Consider the following 23,930-nt stretch of genomic DNA (forward strand, 5'->3'; position numbering starts at 1 on the left):
CTGGCAGGCTACTGCTCTAGGTGTTACAAATACTGTTTCTTTTTCCCATCTGGCACAATACAATTAAGCTGTAATTGTATAACATAATACAAGTGATGGCTACTTTGTGATATTTTTCTGGTTCTCTCAGGTTATTATTTTTGTTTAGGCTAGCAGATACGTGGGAAGGGTAAACAATTGAAAAGTAATTATGGGTTAATGGAAAGGTATACCCTAGCCTACAGTACAGAAAGCTCACCATTTATTACATAGTCAAGTTTATAAAAAACAAACACAGAAAAACATTTCATTGTGCTACATACCACATGTCCATTCTTAAGAGTAAGCAAAACAGGGATTTACTGGCCATTCAAAAGAACCCAACAGCTAATTAAGACCACTAGAACTTAAGTTGCTGAAATTTCTGAGAGTGTATCTATCTGTTTCAATGCTTTGAGCCAGAAGAAGTTTGCATGCCTCCCTTTGTCGGAAGTATCTTATGAAAAACTTTTAAATAAATAAATGTGTGATTTTATGGTAACTGCAGAAATGTCACTTCGTATTATAGACTTACCTTGATTAAAACATTGATATTGTTTGTTATTTTCAATGCAACGACTTTAATCTTGTTCTGCAAAGGGAAAGGAAAATTAAGACAAACTGCCAATAACTTCTATGAGACATAATCCATTCTGTCATAGAACTAGAGTAATTACACTTCTCTATCAGAATCACTTCTACAGTCTTTATAGAATTCCTTGGTTTAAATCTATAGATAATGCGTATTCCTATTGCTTGACTCTAAACAAAGATGTAGCAAAGAAAGCAAATAATCTGTGTTCCCTTGACCGGTTAGAATGTAGCTAAAAAATGAGTAAGGTCACATGCACATAGAAATTGTTTTAAAATAAATCAGTTTAAGTTATAGGAACACAATAAAAATCTAAAATATTTCATTAGGACTGGGATGAAGACTGTTAAATTAGGTGAGATAAGGGAAAATGAAAAACTCCCAACACAAGTCTATATAGTTTGGTATGGAACTAGCAGTTTATGAAATGTGAGCCAGTATTCTTACCTCTTCTGTTTTTAAGGCCTCACCCGTTTTACCCTGGAGAGCTAAGCGAAGTTGTCTGATATAAACTTGCAGGCCCCGTGCAAAGTACTGCAGCCTAAATGAAAACGTATTTGTTAATTAGCAATTCATCACTTCAATTTTGTTTTTAAACTCAATCTTATATTATAGCAAAATGATCCTAAGTGCACAAATGGTTACATGACCAATAAATTAAAGAACAGAATTTTAAGTTGCTTGTTTCTGATTAAGAGCTTCATCAAGTATCAAACTTCTGCCTTACCACACAGTAGAGGACAGTAACAGGTAACACATGGCTCAAGCATTTCAAAATTTAAGATGTGAATTTGTTAATGGAACAATTCAATAAGCAGTGTCTTTGTGAAAACTACTTATATTGACTTCTCCAGTGCTGCTTCTCCAGTAACACTAAGATATTAATAACAGCAGCTACAGTTTACTAATCCTACTATTTGCCAGGCACCATGCTAACAGCTGTACATTCATTGTCTTATTAAATTCCTACAACTCTATGAGGTAGGTACTATTATCACTTAACAACTGAGAAAAATTTGGGGGAGCTAAGAGAGGTTAGGGTACCTGCCCAAGATCATAAAACAAGTAGGAAGAGCTAGAGTCCTTTACCCCCCATGGATTTGTTAAGTCATTTCTTTTTAACTTTTTTTTAGTTTTACTTTTACTGTTTCTTTTTTTAGAGACATGATCTCATCGCCCAGACAGGAGTGCGGAGGCATGACTGCAGCTGACCGTAACCTCAAGCTCCTGGGCTCAAGTGAGCCTCCCATCTCAGTGTTGCAAGTAGCTGGGACTACTGGTGTGTCACCACGCTCCGCTAATTTTTTTAAAGTTATTTTTTATAGAGACAGGATCTTACTATGTTGCCCAGCTGGTCTCAAACTCCTGGCGTCAAGCAACCCTCCTGCCTTGGCCTCCCAAAGTGCTGGGATTACAGACGTGAGCCACCATGCCTGGCTCATTTCTGTCATATGTTTACAAACATGCCCATTTTTTGAACCCTCCAATCTGTACCACTGGGGTAAGGCAGGATGGGGAGCTCTCATAGAACAAAAGCAAAACCCAAGGAACTTCAAGATAGCTCCCACCTTTGCCAAGGATTGAGCCACCTCAATCATATATCACCTGATTTTGAAATCTTTGAGCTTTTCTGCATTCAGTTTGGCTGTTAAGAAATCTGGAAGTTTTCGGCCCAACTGGTGAAAACTGTACAACAAACATTCCACATAACTGAACTGTAGCTTGGGTTCTTCATTACCAGCATTCTCTCCATTTTCTGCTTCTTCTGGAGGGAGGGGCATGTATTCCTAAGAGAGAAAAATATACAGATGTTTGCAATCTGCTCTACATATTCAAATTATAAACAGATATTCAGGGAATTATAGTGCATGTTTTTAAGACATGGAACATTAAAAACTACCAAAACCAGACATTTGGATTTCTTTTTTACTTACTGGATCAATGCTCTAGCCTGTCAATGCTCCATATTAACCTGTTACAGCTGCTGTTACAGCTGCTATTATTAATAATGAAAATTAATGTAGCTATCATTTATTAGGCACTTACAGATAAAGGCACTGATGCTCTGAGAGTTAGGGTAACCTTCCCATGGTAACAAAGTTAATAAACTAAAGAGTCAGAATTCAATCTAGATTTGACATTAAATGCTGATGCTCTTAACAACTATACTATGCTTACTATAAAAAGATTTTCTGAACATCAGTCCATATTGTTTAAGTACTGACTCATTACAAGCAAAGTGCTGCCAATGGCATTCAGTATCAGTGCTATAACAACCCAGTAAGTTACATCTGGACGAGCGCCAGATGTTGATGACTCAATTCATGCTAAGGACCTAATGCTTATCACTGTGTTAGTTATACAAATACATCAAATAAGAAAATCACTCAGTGATGCTGATAATGATTTTATCAGATGGCCTATTTTCTCCCTAATTATAAGAAACACCAAGATTAAAACAAAGTAGACAACAACATGTGGCCTAAGACGCTAACAATACTTGTTAGGATTATTGTTTAATTGAAATTTCAAAAACTGGTTCTTGTAATCTAGAAATTAATACTAAATTAGACTTTGAGCTATATACTGACTATCCCATAAGGAAAGGAAAAAGTTCTTACCAATAACTTATCAAATAGTTTCCTTAAATTTGTTTCTAGTTTTTCCATGTCACCACAAAATGAACTCATCTCCGCCAACAATTTCAATACCTAAAACACACAATTCACTATTACTGTTTTTTTGAATAAGCAAAGGTTATGAAATGAGAGTAATTCTAGATGATGATTTAAGACTTTATTTTCAATTATGCTTTCACAGAATCATAACATTTGAAATGGAAGAAAACCTTAGAGATGCAGCCCAACATTTTACCGTGAAGGAAAGTAAACGTCAGAGATTATGTGACTCGACAAAGTCACAGGGTGTAAGTGGCAGGGCAGACCCTAAAACCCAGATCTCATGATTTCCAATATATCTGTGAGAAGAAGTATGGAAAATAATACATACGACACTTTCTGCTACAGGTTAATGATCGTGCTAATTACAAGGCAAAAATGATAAATATATTAACTGTAAAGACACACTTAGTAAGAACTCTCAACAGCTAAGAACTAATTACTCATGGTTAAGGTGGGCCTGATTTCCTGTTAAATTTAGTCTCTGGATACTTACTCAAAATATTGGTAATGACCACTATTCTCAAAGTTCATTCCTGCATTTCCCAATCCCAGTCTGATGGGCCTAGCTCAGCACATTTGAAGCAAACTACCTTGTCAGTGCACAGTGAGATTCTTCTCTATCCCAAAGACCCATGAGGGAAATGGCACATGCATTTCCATATTTCAGTCCAATTCAATAATCACTATTGGGTGCTTGATTCAAAATCAAGTTTTGTGCCAGATTCTGGGGATACAGAGGTGAATCAGGTTAAATGTAGGGAGAGATTATAAACAAATGTAAAGTATTACAGATGCTGTGAAAAAATGTTTACATACATTACAGTTGAGATACAAAGGTGGGAGGGGTAGTGAATTCTATTGAAGAAGGAATAAAGGATATTTTGTGTTAATCCAGTTTAAAATTGGCTCTATCAGTTATGGATAGAAATGAATGAATTAAATACCTTATTTAAAAATATTAAGGCTACAAAGGTAGAGACTGACTATAATAAAACTACAGGCAAGGCTTTCCCATTGCAGCAAACTTTAATTGAATCCATGAAGCAGTCCTAATGCAATTATTTCTGGTCTAGGGAGATTACTGGCTGGCCATTACCAGACATTTAAACTGCTCCCTTAGAAATCAGATCTAAGTTAGTGGTTTACATTTTTGTTAAAATATAAGAATGCCTTATCAGTGCTAAAGCTGAAATTTTTGCTTACCTCCAACTGTATATCAAGACCTTCCACTGGGGTAGTCAAGGTACCGAGGTTAGGGAGAACCTGCTCACAGAAATATGTCACAAACCTTGTGGAATGGACATTTTTCTGTAAGAAATCCAAAGAAAATGCATTGTCAAAAAACAAATATTTGCTCAAATATTATAGCAGAATTTCATTCAATAAATGCTGAGCACTACAGCATCAAGTATTCTGACTACAAATACAATATAGTGCACACCCCAGCATGCCCCAGATATAACCTCAATAGGTGATCTACGAAGGGGCTTCAATAAGTTCATGGAAAAATGGAATAAAAAGATAAAGAATAAAAAATATAAACTATTTATCAACATAAGCTCTATCAAGGTCAAGACACTTTTGCAGGCAATGATACCAGTCATCTCTAAAGAACTGAGGGTCCTGGGAACTTAACCATGTCAATGCAGTCTTTTTTATACTATTAACCAAAGAAATGTGGGTGCCCTTTAAAGATGTTTTTTAGGATTAGGCAACAAAAAGAAATCAGAAGGGCCCAAATAAGGACTTTAAGGTGGATGCCTAATGATTCCTCATCAAAACTCTTAAAAAATTGTCCCTGTTTGATGAGAGGAATGAGCAGGAGCACTGTGGCGGTGGAGGACTCTGGCGATGCTTTCCTAGGCATTTTCCTGCTCAATCTTTGGCCAACTTTCTCAAAACAAGCTCGTAATAAGCAGACATTATTCTTTAGCCCTCCAGAATGTCAACTAGCAAAATGTCTTGAGCATCCCAAAAAACTGCCATAGCCCTTCCTCTTAACTGGTCTCTTTTTGCTTGGACTGGGCCCTTTTCACTTCCTGGTAGCCACAGCTTTGACTGTGCTTTGTCTTCAGAATTGCACTGCTAAAGCCATGTTTCACCTCCTGTTCCCATTCTTCAAAGACATGCCTCAGGATCTTGATCCCACTTGTTTACAATTTCCATTGAAAACTCTGTTCTTGTCTGCAGCTAATCTGGGTGCAATAGTTTTGACACTCATCAGTAGGAAGTTTGTTAAACTTTAATTTTTCAGTCGGAATTGAGTAAGCTGAACCAACTGAGATATCTATGATGTTGGCTATTGTTTCTGCTATTAATCATCGGTCCTCTTCATTTAGGGCATAAACAAGATTAAATTTTTCCTCGCGAATTGATCTGCTGCAATGGGCTTTGACGTTGTCTTGTCCCTTCTTAAAATGAGTGATCCATTTGTAAACTGTTGATTTCTTTGGGGACATTGTCTCCATAAACTTTTCATAAAGCATCAATGATTTCACTATTCTTCCACCAAGCTTCACCATAAATTTGATATTTGTTCTTGCTTCAACTTTAGCAGAATTCATGTTGCTCTGATAGGCGCTCTTTTCAAACTGATGTCTTACCCTTCTTAGTTCCTCAAACTATATCCTGTTCAGACATGTTATAAGTACAAGTTTATTTTGTTGAAAAATGTTTTGAAATCCATGCATAGGTTTTTTTTTTTTTTTCTTCCCATAATATGCATTTTCCAGGAGCTTTCTGAAGGCCCCTTATATACTTTACTGCAAAGTCATCTGGAGCACTGGGACACCTATACATTTTGATCTCTTCCTTGATTCTCTGGTCAAATTTGGGGCATGGCCAGGCATGGTGGCTCATGCCTGTAATCCTAGCACTTTGGGAGGCTGAGGCAGGTGGATTGTCTGAGCTCAGGAGTGCGAGAGCAGCCTGGGCAACATGGCAAAACCCCATCCCTACTAAAAATACAAAAAATCAGCTGGGTGTGGTGGTGCGTGCCTGTAATCCCAGCTACTCAGGAAGCTGAGGCACGAGAATTGCTTGAACCTGGGAGGTGGAGGTTGCAGTCAGCCAAGATCATGCCACTGCACTCCAGCCTGGGGGACGGAGCGAGACTCTGTCTCAAAAATAAATGAATGAATGAATGAATGAATGAATGAATGAATTGCGGGCATCTTTTAGTGTTGGATTTTCAGACTGCACATTTCTCAAAAGGGATAATTCTATTATTTAATTTTCTCTGTAGAGACAAGGTCTTGCTCTGTTGCCCAGGCTGGTCTTGAACTCAGCCTCGAGCGATACTCCCACCTTGGCTCACAAAGTGCTGGGATTGGGATTACAGGGACGGGCCACCACGCCTGCTCTAGGATAATTCCTTTCAATTGTGTTTTTCAAATGAGTGTATGCATATCCCCGAAGATGCACGGCCTCAGGAAACACAAAGCCCGAGACAGAATGCAAAATTCTCATGACTTTTAAAAAATGTCTCTAGGACGACTTATTGGCCACTCGTGGTGGCTCACACCTGTAATCCCAGCACTTTGGGAGGCCAAGGTGGGCAGATTGCTTGAGCTCAGGAGTTCAAGACCAGTCTGGGCAACATGGGGAAGCCCCATCTCTACAAAAAAAACAAAAATTAGCTGAGTGTGATAGTGCATGCCTGTAGTGGCAGCTACTTGGGAGGCTGAGACGGAAGGAAGGCTTCAGCCTGGGAGGTAGAAGCTGCAGTAAGCCAAGATCATGCCACTGCACTCCAGCATGAGTGACAGGGCAAGACTCTGTCTCAAAGGAAAAAAAAAATTCTTTCTTTCAAAAAAATTTCTTGCTGCTTTGGGTTCTCACCAACTCCACTGTGGCCTTCATAAACACAGACCAAGCATCCCTCATCTGAAAATCCCAAATCTGAAATGCTTCAAAATCCAAAACTTTTTGAGCACCAATATGATGCTCAAATGTCATGCTCAAAGGAAATGCTCATTAAAGCATTTCAGGTTTTGGATTTCTGAATTAGGGATGCTCAACCAGGCACAATGCAAATATGCAAAAATCTGAATACACTTCTGGTTCCAAGCAAGCATTTCAGATAAGGGACACTACTGGAAAGGTTTAAGGGGAATGTTAAAATGAGTATTTATGGAAATATATATACAGCTAATAGAGTAATCAAAATACCAGGTGTGTAAAAATAAAGAGCTCACAGAGAAGAGGGGTACTGCCTGCCGAGTGCACTGTAAGAGCCTGTCCACACAGTCAGGATCCGAGGGATTGAAGGTCTGTTCTAGGTCGGCCTGTTCAGCCACCAACTCTACAAGTTGCTGTCTTCCACTCACTGTCTGTAAGCTTTTTAACCCAGACAGTATCTTCATAAATAGAACAAATTCTTCACCAGTCACATCTTCTAGGACCTGGAAAAGAGACAATTCAGAATAAGAGTATGTTCATCATTTGAATGGGACAGATCAACACTGAAAGAGAATACCTAATTTATTTCAGTTACTAAAGTCAGTTTGTTATTAATGCTTCCAAAATACTGATGAAAAGGCAACTTCTAGCTTCAGTCAATTGAGCTTCAGCGTAAGCCATGCGTTCTCCAAGGGGGCAAAAATTGGTTCTTAGAAAATGTTACTTTTTTACGTACAAAGCACAGATACACATATAGTACCATAAACAGACATATAGTGTATATATGGCATTAAAATTTCATTGAAGAGCAGTTAAGAAAAAAAAAATTTAAAAAATTGGCTATTTAGGGGAGTGACTTTAAAAAATGGTTGGAAAAATTCTGTAGCAAACTGTTGAATCAGATTGTTTCTTATATTTAAAAGCAGTGTAATTCATATTAATATGGTAATTGTTGTATACAAAATAGGACACCTTACAAGTCTCATGTTAAATCTTCTGTATCAGTGGGTCTAAATCTTTCTATTCATGGACCAAAAGAGCTCACAATCATGACATACTCTACCAGATTACAAGCTGGGGCATAGGTAAAATAGCCTGATACTCCCAGTTAAAGATCTACTTTTTTCTCACTGAAAAATAATCTTATCAATAAGGAAGTGGGTAGTAGTAGTCTGAAATTTCTAAAGCCTGAACCATAACAGTGATCACATGCTTTAGATAAAATGCTGAATCTTCTGTAACACATTAAAAAAGTAAACTATTCCAAAACTTTGGCCCATTAAGATGAGTGAAAAGTTAATTGTGACACACCTTGCCAATCTTAGCATCTACAACTATGCTAGATGCTGGGAGCAAAGACAAGCATGGTCTCACCCTTGAAGAGCAGATAGTGTCAAGGGCTAAGGTGAAAACAGGTCATTTTGATGTGATATGTTTCATTTTGAAATAATTTAGAATACTATGAGAGAGTATCCTAAAATGGAAGGGAGGGGTAGGACTTAGGGAAAGTTTCCTGAAGGAGGTGATTTGCAGAGGTTGCACACATTTTAAGGACAATACCACAAAAAGTTTAAATGCAATCAGATTCCTTTAAATTACCAAATTGATTCATCATTACCACTGACAAAAGTGCTAAATTCAATCTAAGAAAAACTTAGAAGTTCTATGGTGGTTCTAATGGGATATATATCATTTTATACACAAGCCACACATAACATTGATGAATACTGCCAATGTCAAGTATGCTCTTTTGCTTTAGAGAATTTCCACCAAATGAAGACCAAAGCTCACCTTTTTGGATTCAGTTAGTATAAGCTCTTCCACTTCCTTTGTTAAGACTTCATCTGGTAAAGTCTTAAGTTTTGTAGAAAGGAATTTAATTGCTCGTTCTCTAACAATGTCCTCTCCTTGAAGTATTTGGCTGAACAACCCACCTAAAGTCCCTGCAACACAAAATAGTTGCCTGTAGCAAGTCAATTCTATAGTATAATGGTGTTTTCCCATTTAACTCAATTTATAGTATTTCTTCTCAAATAAGTTAATGAACTTCCCAAATATCATCCTCATTACTAGTTAAAAGTAGTCTGAAATTTCTACAGCCTGAACCGTAAGAGTGCTTTCTTCATGAAGACATAGTCAGCTTGAGCATGACTTTCCCTTTTTATCATTACTAATAATAAAACCCAGGTATTTTGGAAGCATTTCTTGAAAGTGTCAAAGGGAGTTCTTCCAACAGATTTCTAATGGAAAAATGTGATCTGTTTTTGCAGTTATTTCTGCTGGTTTTTCTAGTCATAAACATCTTGACCTAAGGAGACTTTTTTCACAATTCTTAGAATTTTTATGAAATAGAACTCTGGGTAAACCCTAGAGTTTATTCTTAATGAGTAACACCTAACTTTGTGACTCTGTTAAGACATCAAACACAATTCAGAATAAGAACTGGCCTTACCTTTTGCATCCATTTTAAATATACTTAACAGGGCATTGTTCACTAAGTTAAATTCTGCAGAGTCATCTGGATAAAGAAAAAGTGGCATAATGAATATAAAACAAATTTAAAATATCATCTGCTTCAGTTTCAAACTTGATTCAACTTAGTTTCTCAAGGTTACATTGACAGGAAACTTATAACTTAAGCCTTTGCCTCAAGTACCAAAAAGATACATGTTCCTTATAAGTTGAGAACCCGATCTGGCATGCCTGAAAAACTTTTATTAAGATGCTACAATTATGAAACTACAGGAAATTGGGGGAAAAATTATGATACATCAAAATGCCCAAAAGAATCTAGTCATTACACCTTCATAACGGAATTAAAAACAAAATAATACCAGGAATTAGATAACCAGAAATCATTACACTTTAACTACTGAATGAAAGTAGGAAATTTAATCTCTATCAGAGGTAGGACCTCCAGCTCTCCTGCACCCCATTTAAAACCTAAAAACAGAGTCAACATTTCAGAAAGAAGATATATATTTAGAGAAAAAGGTAATAATAAAATCCCTTACCTGTCTGCAAAAGTTGCGTTAGTATATCTGCCACTCGAGGAAGATTTTCTCCAGTGGCAAATTGAGGCAGTTCTTTAATTGCTTGACGTCGAATCTGGGCATGATTTCAAACAAAAATTAACCAAATACTATCACCTTTAAAATAACAAACAGCTTTTTCTTTTCTTTTTTTTTTTTTTTAAAGAAAAGGTATTGCTCTGTTGCCCGGGTTGGAGTGCAGTGGTGCAACCATGGCTCACTGTAGCCTTGACCTTCTAGGCTCAAGAGAGCCTATTGCCTCAGCCTTCCTAGTAGCCAGGACTACAGACGCAAGCCTCCACGCCTGGCTAATTTTAAAGGTGGGTTTCCCTATGTTGCCCAGGCTGTTCTCGAACTACTGGGCTCAAGTGATCTTCCCACTTCAGCCTCCCAAAGTGTTGGGATTACAGGCATGAGCCACCATGCCCAGCCGCAAACTCAACTTTTTAAGAAAACTAAAACCACAGAGAAGCCATCATTAGGGGCATATGAGTCACAAAAATATAAAACAGCAGATTTCTAGCAGTTTTAAAAAGAATTTGCTCCAATTGGCCGGGCGTGGTGGCTCGCACCTGTAATCCCAGCACTTTGGGAGGCTGAGGTGGGTAGATCATGAGGTCAGGAGTTTGAGACCAGCCTTGCCAATATGGTGAAACCCTGTCTGTACTAAAAATACAAAAGTTAGCCAGGTGTGGTGGCACACACCTGTAGTCCCAGCTACCTGGGAGGCTGAGACAGAAGAATCGCTTGAACCAGGGAAGCAGAGGTTGCAGTGAGCCAAGATCGCACCACCGTACTCCAGTCTGGCCAACAGAGTGAGGCTCCTTCTCAAAAAAAACAAAAAACAAAAAAACAAAACAAAAGAGAATTTGCTCCAATTTATTATTCAAGTTACACAGAATAAAATATAAAAAGGGATGTTAACAATGTCTCGCTGAAAGAGACAGATTTGAGATTATAAACAACTATTTATATGCTAATTATATGCAACTGTTAGGTTTTTACTACCTATGGGCTTATAATATAGTATTCCTTAAAAATGGCTACTGTGGCAATGTTATACCTAGTAACTGTTTAGAATTTTCAGTATTGACTACTAAATACAACATTTGTGGCTATATTCTGCATGTTTAATTCCAAATACTGATCTTGGCTTATTCGATTTTTACATAAAATATGTACAGGGGGCCAGATGAGGTGGCTCACGCCTGTAATCCCAATGCTTCAGAAGGCCAAGGTGGGAGGATAGCTTGAGGCCAGGAGTTTGAGACCAGCCTGGACAACATGGTAAGACCCTACAAAAAAATTAAAAATCAGCTGGGAATGGTGGCCTGTGCTACTTGGGAGGCTAAAGTGGAAAAAAAATGCATGAACCCAGGAGTTCAAGGCTGCAGTGAGCTATGGATGTGCAACTGCACTCCGGTCTAGGCAACAGAGTGAGACCCTGTCTCTATTAAAAAAGCAAAAAAAGTATAGGGTTCATATCCAGCAAATTCTGCATGAAATGTTGGCAATTCGCTGTTTCATCTGAAAAGACAAGAGCTAACGGTTGAATATTCTTAGGAACCTGTGTCAGCAGCCAGAAATATTACCAGTTAATTCTGTTCCAAAAAAAAAACCCCAAAAAACAAAAAACAAAAACTATTTCTTTTTAATCTAGTAATCCTATTCACTTATTACACAGACCATTTTTCTGCCATGCAAAATATATAAGGGTAGTGAAACTACATTTTATGATATAACACTTAATAATTTAAATATCCAAGTAAGCACAAATTGATTAAAAACAGTCTAATTTCATATGCACAATGAATAACAATCTATGAAACAAGATGTGAGCCACAATGCATTTTTAACAGCTGATAAATGATAAGCGAAACTAAGTATTTTGAGATTCTATGCATTTTTCATAATTTAAAGGTGTTGAAAAAGGCTAATACACTTTATCATATGTAAATTTAAGCCTGGGTGTGATGCCATGCCAGACCATACTGTAGTATTTTATTGTGTACTCTGACATATCAGATTGCTACTCCAATTGTATTAGCCACACACAGAAACATCTGAAAGATTGCTATAAAGTGTCATTCATAAACTTACAGATACATCTTCATCCTCACAGAGGTCTAACTGTGCATTGATAGCAGAATCGGCCAATTCTGGAAAATGCTTAAAGAATTTCGGAATAAATTGAGCTGCTAATCGTTTTTCCTTAGTACCACCTTTCACACCATCCAATATCACTTGATAGGCATCTTTATGCTGAAATAAAAAATAAAACAGGAAAGACACATGATTTTGAAGGATGGGAAGCTACGTAAAAGACCATAACAAACATGTTAGAGTGTGCTTTAAATTTTTACACAGGCTAAGAAATAAGGCTGATTTTTGGAGGTTTACTGCTTAAACTGACACTTATCTTCCCAATTCCGTTCTCCCTCCATCTTTGGTTTATTTTTGAGTTGGGGGAGACGGATGAGTCTAATTTTAAGTAGAAAAAGCAAATGTGTTTGTTAATATACCAATACTTCTTCATTCTAGTGATTATTAACTCTGGCCATGTGACTGTATCATGCTTAAAAAATTTGTAATGGGCCAGGCGCGGTGGCTCACGCCTGTAATCCCAGCACCTTGGGAGGCCGAGGTGGGTGGATCACCTGAGGTCAGGAGTTCAAGACTAGCTTGGCCAACATGGTTAAACCCCGTCTCTACTAAAACACAAATATCAGCCAGGCGTGGTGGTGTGAGCCTGTAATCCCGGCTACTTGGGAGGCTGAGGCAGGAGAATTGCTTGAGACCGGGAAGCGGAGGTTGCAGTGAGCCAAGATCACACTACTGCACTCCAGCCTGGACGACAGAGTGAGACTCTGTCTCCAAAAAAAACAAAAAAAAAACCCAAAAAAAACCAAAAACAAACAAACAAAAAAAACAATTGTAATGATGGCTGGGTGTGGTAGCTCATGCCTGTAATCTGAGCACTTTGGGAGGCCGAGGTGGGCAATCACTTGAGGTCAGGAGTTCCAGACCAGCCTGCCTAACATGGTGAAACTCCCTCTCTCTAAAAATACAAAAATTAGCTGGGCGTGGTGGCAGACATTTGTAATGCCAGCTACTCAGGAGGCTGAGGCAGGAGAAACGCTTGAACCCAGGAGGCAGAGGTTGCATTGAGCTGAGATCGCACCACTGCATTCCAGATCGGGTGACACAGCGAGACTCTATCTTAAACAAGTAAATAAATAAATCATAATGAATACCATAGAATTCACAAAGAATTGCACTGTATTTACTTAAACAAAAATTTACCTGTTTCTAATTAGCACCTTGAAGAAGGTGAAGGGAACCCATTCCAGAAATTTAGCAATTCCAGCAATGTTAGGAAGTGCAGTTTAATTTTACCTCATAGCAGTATATGAAAGCCATGACAATTCACTCCATATAGCCAGACAATTTTGGATTAAGATAGACTCTAATGTCACATGTTTAAACCTTTTATTGGAACAATACACTCAAAGCTCATGTTTCCTTAAAAAAAAAATCACAAGTGCTCTCCCTCAAATACTCATAATGGGAGGAATCAATAAGTTCCCAATCCTCCTTAAGTACTTGCCTCCAAACCAGTCCTTTTATGAAATGACACTGATAAAGACAGTAAATAACAGTAACAAATACAGAAAGACTACACATACATATTCTGTTTGGACATATGAATAAAACTTAGTAACTGGAAAAACAACTTAAAAATTGTAATCTTGACCAAATGTATACACAGTATAGTATTTATTATGTATAAGGAGTGTTCTAAGTGCTTTAGACACATGAGCCTACTTCATGCCATCTAGCGGGGAATGACCAATAAATATCCAATGAACTACAGAATTACCAAATTTATTTTACAGTGATTCTTTTTTGTGGATAATGCTATGTTAAGTGAAAAGATAAAGCAGGATGCAAAGTTACAGAACAACTCCCAAATAACAGAAATTTCTGTGAATAAGGTTAGCTTCTTCATGAAATGCAGATATATCAGTCTTCAGGAGTCATCACTGAAAAGTGTATTATAAACACATCAAGACCCCGTCTCCCCAAAAAATATAAAATTAGCCAGGCATGGTGGTGTGTGCTTGCAGTCCCAGCTACTTGAGAGGCTGAGGCAGGAGAATCACTCGAGCCCAGGCGATAAAGGCTGTGGAAAGCCATGGTCACGCCCAGGAGTTAGAGGCTGTGGTAAGCTGTGGTCACGCCATTGCACTCCAGCCTGACACAGCAAGACCCTGTCTGAAAGAAAGAAAGGTGTATGACATACTTTCCACCGCAAACATTAAAAAAAGAAATCATGCTGACTTCTCTACCACTTTACATTCCTGTGGTTTGCCTCAGACTTCTAGGCAGGCTTCATAAAATCAAAGTTTGTTCTGACACTCTTACTTTTTGCAGGGTATCACAAATCTAATTTTCTGTAACTCAAACTTACTTATAAAGCCATTTGAAGAAACTCCTTACACTGTCCAAAATTAAATGAAAAAAAAAAAAACCCTGCTTAAAACAAAACTTCCTTTTGCCAAGAAAAAAATATTAAATCTGGAATCAAATAAAAAGGAGTCATTAACAATACTTATTGAAGGTCTACCAGGGACTGAGTGATTCCTTGTCTATATCACAATAGGTGTTACTACTATTCTTATCTTTTAGATGAGGAAACTAGGGCTCAGAGAAGTGAAATAAATATTTCCACATATTTTTGAGGGATTACGAACTTGGTTGGTCAGTGGTTTTAGCTTAATCATACAAAAAACACTACTACAAGAGTGGTATTTCATGAAATAAAAGTCCAAGAAGCCTACACGCCAACCCTGCAAAGCTAGTATACTCAATGATTGAGAAGAGAAGGAATCAGGGTTTCAGCATTATATAGATCTAATCAGCCCGACTGCCGTGGTCCTTTAACAGGTGTCAGATACATTTTTTAACTTTTAAGATTTCGACTACATAATATAAAATTAAGTATCTATATTTTAAAATAAGTAAATTCATAATAATTTGAAACAGAATTTTAAATAATGGTGGGCCACAGCTTGCTCTATTATGGCTAGTCAGGAGCCCTGGGCAAAGTGCAGTGGAAAAGGAGATTAGAAAGGTAAAGGAGCACACAAGAGAAGAGTGAGACCTGAAGGAGTAGCAGAGGCAGAGTGGGGGAAAGGCAGGATGAACGCATAGGCAGAACATGGGGGTACATGAGAAGATGATAGAACTGGAAGATTTGAGGTATTAAATAATTCTGCACTTAGAATTTGTCATCTGCAGTTTGCTTATTAGAATATACATGCTCATATATGTATGTATGTGTGTGTGTATGATAAAGTTCCCTTTATCCATTAGAGATAATCTGTGTAAATGGTTTTTCTTTTGTAAATGGTTTCTCTGTTCCTTCTTTCAATACATTTCTTCAACTACGAAAAAGAAATACTTACTGAAGGGCAAGGTACAGTGCAAGAAGAGAAGCAATAAATAAATAAATAAATACATAAAAGGATTTAACCCTTGAGACGTTATAATTTAAGTACAGAAATAAGAAATAAAATAAAATACAAGTCTGAAGTATTATTAAGTACATCGTGCCAAGGGGTTCAAAAAGAGGATTTGATCTGCTTTGGGGAAATTAGCCAATAAAACCTCAGAGGGCTTGTGTTTACCCTTATATATTTAGAAGGCATTACTCTGAAAGGAGTATTGACAATAATGGGGAGGGAATAGTCTGTAGTGGCAGCAATCAGAACAACTGCAGTGCTCACCTCTCTGGTAAAGGTTGACAATCAAAATAAAAGTTAGAAGGAAGTCAAGACTGACAAACCTGAATGCAGTCTCAGAAGTATCCAGACAGGTATTTGCCAGGAAACTTAGTACTGATCATAAATCTCTCATAAGTTGACATGAAAATCAGGCTTTGCTACATCAAGAACATGAACACGGTTTTCTCTCCTTAAAAACAAGTGAAATGGTGTCCTCTCTACTAAGTTGGCTTTTGCCTCTGTTAGTTAAAATTACAAGCAATATCTTAAAACCTACTGTCTTTTTTAGTACGTGATTTTAGGCATTTTATCTAAAAGGGGAGAAGTATAACCCAACAGAGCAGAATTAGTAGGCATTATCTTTGGTTCTCCTAAAATTCACAATATTTGAGCTACCTGAGCTAACCACTACATCTCATCATGCAGAGATACTGTTTAAATAGTTGCTTGACAGTTGTCAATACAAAACGCATTGATCACCCATAACCTACAGGGAATTGTGTTAAATTCCAGTGTCCAGCCGGGTGTGTGGTACATGATAGGTGAAATGTACGGAATAAAGCACGGAGTCCTCATTAAAGTGTAGACAAAGGTATCCTTTTTCGTTTTTCACAGACTTGTCTCTTAAGTACCCTTACTAAATAAAGAGTAAATTTTTGCTGTGAAAGACATTTTGACCCCTTGGGGAGAACTCTCAATTCAATCTGGTTTTTATAAAGATGACATGAGAAGGAAATGCAAGCAACTCTCAAAATTACAGTAGGGGATGGGACAGCATTATGTATACGGTTTCAAAGGCTTCTTAGAAGGATTCCTGACACAACCACTGTTCTAGCTTTCACCCTATCCCCCCTACTGATAAGCAACAAAGTCAAACTTAGGTAGAACAATTTGCTACAAAGTTACCCAACTAAGTCACAGATAAATTATACGATTGAGAATATCTTCACTACTAGTTCTTTTTAGGAACAACAAATTCAAACTGATTGACCACACATAGTTTGTATCTTTTTTTTTTTTTTTTAATTTTTTTGTTTGAGATGGAGTCTTGCTCTGTTGCCCAGGCTGGAGTGCAGTGGCCCGATATCAGCTCACAGGAACCTCCACCCCCCCCCGGGTTCAAGCAATTGTCCTGCCTCAGCCCCCTAAATAGCTGGGACTTCAGGCGCACGCCACCCCGCCTGGCTAATTTTTGTATTTTTAGTAGAGATGGGGGTTCACTATGTTGGCCAGGCTGGTCTCGAACTCCTGTACCTCAACTGATCTGCCCACCCAGGTCCCTTAAAGAATTGGGATTACAGGCGTGAGCCACCGTTCCTAGCAGTTTTTATCTTCTTAATGAACAGAATATTCCTCCTTCACAACCGACCTACACACTCTATCCACATGTACAGCAGAACATCCGTATACATTTCTCACTGATAAAAGTGAAATTCCCTACTGACAGGGAATGAAGGAAAAAAAAAAGCATTTGCTATTTCAAACTGGTATATTCACAATTCTAGATTAAGCTACAATAAATCTCCAACATGAAATTTTTTTTTCGTTCAGCTCAGAAAGGTCCTATTTGAATTATGTTCAGAAAAGAGGACGGGAAAGGTACTCCCACAACTGTTAATAGACTAGAATCTTCCACTTTCTCCAAGAAGGGATGCGTAAGCAGAAAAATCACAAAGTTCTAAGCACCGAAAAGCTATGGTGTGGGATTTCTAAAACAATGATCAAGGTTACCTCCAGGAGAGCCTGGTTCTTTTCCCAAGAACACACATACTCAACCACTTATCAAGTTCAATGTACTCCGGTACTTGAAAACTCATACAGGGAACAAATAACTTGTATGGATAATTCAACACTGCTGAGAAACTGTGTATCGGGGGCAAGCATCGCAAGAGAGCTCTTCCAGACAACTCCATTCAGAGCTGCACTCTCACACTCTCCTTCGCCCAGCCCTGTTTTATTTTCTTCAAACATGTTTCATTAAAAAGAATAAATTTAAAAAAACTTTTTTTTTTTTTTTTTTTTTTTTTTTGAGACGGGGTCTTGCTCTGTCTCCCAGGCTGGAGTGCAGTGTAGCGATCTCGGCTCACCGCAACCTCTGCCTCCCGGGTTCAAGCAATCCTCCCACCTCAGCCTCCTGAGTAGCTGGGATTACAGGCGCGCGCCACCACGCCCGGCTAATTTTTGTATTTTTAGTAGAGACGGGGTTTCACCATGTTGGTCACGCTGGTCTCGAACTCCTGACCTCGTGATCCGCCCGCTTCAGCCTCCCAAAGTGCTGGGATTACAGGCGTGAGCCACCGCGCCGAGCCTCACAATGCCTATCTTTCTTATTGATCACTTACTACACTCCCTCCTAACTGTACATTCTGGGAGAGCGCGGACCTTTCCATCTGTATCTCCAGCGCTCGGCGCTCAAAAAATGTACTGAATAAATGAAACCGTGAGCCCTCATCAAAGTCTGGACCAAAGAGTCCCTCTTCTGTTTCTCACAAACTTCTGTCTCCTAAACACTCTTCTTCAATTAGTAGCAGAATTTTGCCTCCCCCCCAAAAAAAAACCACATCTTGACCTCATGAAGAAACTCCCGATCCAATCTTGGAAGCACTGAGCGCCACCGAAAAGGAGAAAAGCTTAAGAGAATCCTGTAGATAAAAGCTCGTGAAGAGAATTAACGTGAGCCTGAACGGGCTGAGTTAGGTTACGCCACGGTGAGAAAAGCCTGGGCGAGGGAGGCAGGGAAGCCTGGAACCCTGGGGACTGCGGTCTCCCTGGTGAAGCCAGAGTCTACACTCCCAGAGAGGCCCACCCCGACGAGACGGCCTGAGGAGGCTAGGAGCCCCCGGGAGGATGAAGCCGCAGCCTCCGCCCGGTCCGGGGAGCGCGGCGGGCAGCGCTTTCGAAAGGCCGCGGAGCGCCGGGCCCTGCAGGCCGCCCGGGGACTCACTCACCTGGCCCACTTGCTCCGTGGCATCGGCCAGGATGCCATAATTGCGGTAAAGCTCCTCCACCGTCGGCATGGTGAGCGACAAGCCCAGGGCCCGCTTCCGCTATCCTTGTCCTGACCGGCGCCACCGCCACCTCGGAACTTCTCCAAACCCACTACCCGCACTATTACACCTCCAGCTGCCGCCAGTGCAGCCGCCAGTCACCGCGCACAGCGCGGCTCCGCCCCCGACGTCTACGTAAAGACGCGCGCGTCGGGAGCGGCCTTCAGTAGACTCCAATGCGCCTCCGCGGTTTTTGTCGCCCTCTACAACTTGGAGGAGCAAAAAGCGGCAAAGATGATTGAATTAGCTCACGCCTTTTTGAAAGCTTGAGCTTGGCTGGAGGCTCTCGATGGAAGCGGTGTGGGTGGGTGGGCGGGGAGGTAAATACAAAGAAAATTGCGTTTCTGCCCTTAGAAGATCTTACATATGAGAAGTCACAAATGGTTTCCTCCTGATTCAAGGAAGGTAATATTAATCGGTGGCAATAGAGGGTAGTGGGTCCGGTGGGAAGCAAAAAACATTCCTATGCCATTAAAAAACCTTCTGTGTCCACCACACTCATCAAGCGTGGGGTCAAATTTGGCCTGCTGGAAGAATTTGCTTATCTTTGCTGCCAGTGTAAAGAATTGGGGGCACCTGATTATGTCCAGTACCCAAGAGAGTAATAAATAAATGAAATCACGTATGCTTACTGATAACAATTTCTAAGATACAAGTTTAGATGAAATTATATATATGATATTATTAATATACTAATATATATTAATATACTTATATATTATTAAGATACTAATATATATTATTAATATACTAATATATGTATTAATATACTAATATATATTATTAATATACTAATAAATATCATTCATATACATATATTATTAATATACTAATATATATTATTAATCTACTTATATATTATTAACATACTAATATATATTATTAACATACTAATATATATTATTAACATGCTAATATATATATTATTAACATGCTAATATATATTATTAACATGCTAATATATATTATTAACATACTATTATATATTATTAACATACTATTATATATTATTAACATACTATATTTATTAATATACTATTATATATTATTAACATACTATTATTTATTAATATACCATTATATATTATTAACATACTATTATATATTATTAACATACTATTATTTATTAATATGCTACTATATATTATTAACATACTATTATTTATTAATATACTATTATATATTAACATACTATTATTTATTAATATACTATTATATATTAACATACTATTATTTATTAATATACTATTATATATTAACATACTATTATATATTAACATACTATTATTTATTAACATACTATTATATATTAACATACTATTATTTATTAACATACTATTATTTATTAATATACTATTATATAGTAACATACTATTATTTAGTAACATACTATTATATATTAACATACTATTATTTATTAACATACTATTATATATTAACATACTATTATTTATTAACATACTATTATATATTATTAACATACTGTTATATATTATTAACATACTATTATATATCAACATACTATTATATATTAATATACTATTATATATTAATATACTATTATATGTTATTAATATACTATTATATGTTAATATACTATTATATATCATATACTATTATATGTTATTCATATACTATTATATATTCATATACTATTATATGTTATTCATATACTATTATATATTCATATACTATTATATGTTATTCATATACTATTATATATTCATATACTATTGTATGTTATTCATATACTATTATATTATGTTATTCATATACTATTATATAATGTTATTCATATACTATTATATTATATATTATTAATATATAATATTATATAGTATTATTATATTATTAATATAATAATCTTATATAATATTATATATTATTAATATAATATTATATATTAATAATATATAATATTATATATTGGTATATATTATTAATATATAATATTATATTAATAATATTATATATTATTAATATAAAATATTATATATGATAACATTATATATTATTAATATAAAATATTATATATGATAACATTATATATTATTATTATATAATATTATATATAATAATATTATATATTATTATATATAATATTATATATTAATAATATTATATATAATAATATTATATATTATTATATAAAATATTATATATTGTTAATATAAAATATTATATATTGTTAATACAATATATATTATTAATATAATAATATATTATTAATATAATAATATATATTATTAATATATTAATATGATATTATATATTATTAATATAATATTAATATGATATTATATATGATTAATATAATGATATTAATATATTATATATGATTAATATAATGATATTAATATATTATATATGATTAATATAATGATATTAATATAATATTATATATGATTAATATAATGATATTAATATAATATTATATATGATTAATATAACATATTATATTAATATTATATATAACATTATTAATATAATAATGTTATATATAAATATAATAATATATTAATAATAATAAATATAATAAAATAAATATGATATTAATATATAATATATAAATATAATAATATTATCTATATAATATATTAATATAATAATATTTATATATAAACATAATAATATTTTATATATAATATATATTAATATAATAATATGTATATATAAATATAATAATATATATATATATATTGCCATGCGCGGTGGCTAACGCCTGTAATCTCAGCACTTTGGAAGGCTGAGGTGGGTGGATAACTTGAGATCAGGAGTTCAAGATCAGCCTGGTCAACATGGTGAAACCCTGTCTCTACTAAAAATGCAAAAATTAGCCAGGCATGGTGGCGTGCACCTGCAGTCCCAGCTGCACGGGAGGCTGAGGCAGAAGAATTATTTGCACCTAGGAGGCAGAGGTTGCAGTGAGCCCAGATCATGCTACTGCAATCCAGCCTGAGCCACACAGCAAAACTCTATCTCAAAAAAAGAAAAAGAAAAGTTAAAAGGCAGGTATAAGATGATCCCATTATGTAAAACATACAAAGCATACAAAACAAAGTTATGTGTGTATGTGTAAAAGGATGTTAAAGGATGTTAAAATTTCAGGATTGAAACATCAAACTATAATAGATTGTAAATTTCAAAGCCACATCCACTTGTACAGAATATACACAGGAAATGATTACAAAAGAACTCCCCAGCTCTTGTACTTCTCAGTTAGATTGAGGATAAATCTCAAATCCTAAAAAGGATTAGAGCTGAGTATGATAGCCAACAGTCCCAGCTATTTGGGAAGCTAAGCGGGGAGAATCACCTGGGCCCAGGAGTTCACGTCCAACCTGGGCAACACAGCACGACCCCTGTCTAAAAATAAGAAATGAAGTGTAAAATTTGATGTTAAAAAAAATTGCAGGCCGGGCGTGGTGGCTCACTCCTGTAATCCCAGCACTTTGGGAGGCCGAGGCAGGCGGATCACGAGGTCAGGATATCAAGACCTTCCTGGCTAACACGGTGAAACCCTGTCTCTACTAAAAATACAAAAAATTAGCTGGGTGTGGTGGTGGGCGCCTGTAGTCCCAGCTACTCGGGAGGCTGAGGCAGGATAATGGCGTGAACCCGGGGGGCGGAGCTTGCAGTGAGCCGAGATTGTGCCACTGCACTCCAGCCTGAGTGACAGAGCAAGACTCTGTCTCAAAAAAAAAAAAAAAAAAAAAAAAAAATTGCAATTTGGACTCTTGTGGAGAAAAAGAATTAGAGAATAAAATGAGACTTGGTGATTTTTTTTTTATTTTTATGTTTTTGAGAAAGATGTCTTGTGAGTAGGTTGAGGGCAATTTCTACCCCCTTCCCTCAAGCATGGGGCCATCTTGAGGAGCCTGAAATATGGTCCCAGGTGGTTGAGAGACACAAAGCACTGGACACGCCTGATAAGCTCAGGTTACCCGTGACTGCAGAGTGGAGGTGGCCATGTTGGGATCTACTGTGTTCCCAGATTTTGCTGGAGCGAGGGGATAGGAGTGATCCCCTTATAGCAGAGATGAGCCATATAAAAGAGAAAGAGATTCTGGATTCATTTTGAGTCCTGCCTGAGAGTAAGAAAGGCCCCATGGCAAGAGTCAATGGCGCAGAGAGTGGTGACTGCGAGCAGCACATCAACACCTCACGGGAGTGACCATTGGGAATGGCCTCTAAAGGCCCCTTGGAGTGGCCCACAGGACAGACCTGGTCTCTATCCGACCAGAGAGAGCCTGTGGTATTGCACCGTCCAGACCTTTCCGAGGTTCTCCTCTTCCTTTCTTCTCATGTTCCCCTCTCAATCCATTTGCGCAGGAGGGGTCAGAAGCTGCCCGCCAAACTGAGTGGAGGATACAGAGAAGAAAGGCAAGATAGGGAGCGGCCTCAGCTGGAGAAGAGAAGAAGATCTGATTGGAAATTAAGTTTGGATTCACATGTTGGAATGGACGTTTTAATTTCTGAAGCAGAAAAGGCCTGGGTCTGCCAGAATTTCTCTCTAGGGCTGGAATGAGATGACCCTGCCTGGTATGGTCTGAATGATTGGGTCCCCCCAAATTCATGTTATTGAAACCTACCCCGCAAGATACTATTAAAAGGTGGGGACTTTGAGAGATGATTATGTCCTGAAGGCTCTGCTCCCACCAATGAGATTAGTGCCCTTATACAAGAGGCTTGAGAGAGCAAGATCCTGCTGTTGCCTTGATCTTGGACTTCCCAGTTTCCAGAACTGAGGCAATAGATTTCTGTTGTTTATAGATTACCCATTCTAAGGTATTTTGTTATAGTAGCATAAATGGACTAAGACACCACCTGAATAAATTTTAAAGAGGTGGTGGAAGACAGTAAGAAAGCTATAT

At 37.1% G+C, this 23,930-nt stretch overlaps 1 protein-coding gene across 4 annotated transcripts in view; it reads right to left on the reverse strand.

Annotated features, from left to right (window-relative positions):
• Positions 1–19,201, reverse strand: part of API5 (apoptosis inhibitor 5) — a 33,676-nt gene extending 14,475 nt beyond the window's left edge. For 2 of the 4 annotated variants that reach the window (XM_054441673.2, XM_063670974.1), the window contains exons 1-11: positions 18,958–19,172; positions 12,324–12,485; positions 10,206–10,299; positions 9,644–9,709; positions 8,983–9,134; positions 7,488–7,694; positions 4,495–4,599; positions 3,232–3,321; positions 2,216–2,397; positions 1,058–1,151; positions 554–610 (exon numbers count right to left, since the gene is read on the reverse strand). In XM_054441673.2, the coding sequence (XP_054297648.1) occupies positions 554–610; positions 1,058–1,151; positions 2,216–2,397; positions 3,232–3,321; positions 4,495–4,599; positions 7,488–7,694; positions 8,983–9,134; positions 9,644–9,709; positions 10,206–10,299; positions 12,324–12,485; positions 18,958–19,026 (1,278 nt within the window). In that variant the 5' untranslated portion in view covers positions 19,027–19,172. Of the gene's footprint in view, positions 1–553; positions 611–1,057; positions 1,152–2,215; positions 2,398–3,231; positions 3,322–4,494; positions 4,600–7,487; positions 7,695–8,982; positions 9,135–9,643; positions 9,710–10,205; positions 10,300–12,323; positions 12,486–18,957 lie in introns of all 4 variants that reach the window. The other 2 variants (XM_054441672.2, XM_054441671.2) reach the window with 2 other exon arrangements.
• Between the last annotated feature and the right edge of the window lie 4,729 nt (positions 19,202–23,930).

This window comes from Pongo pygmaeus, chromosome 9 (assembly GCF_028885625.2).
Source record: "Pongo pygmaeus isolate AG05252 chromosome 9, NHGRI_mPonPyg2-v2.0_pri, whole genome shotgun sequence".
Taxonomy (NCBI): Eukaryota; Metazoa; Chordata; class Mammalia; order Primates; family Hominidae; genus Pongo; species Pongo pygmaeus.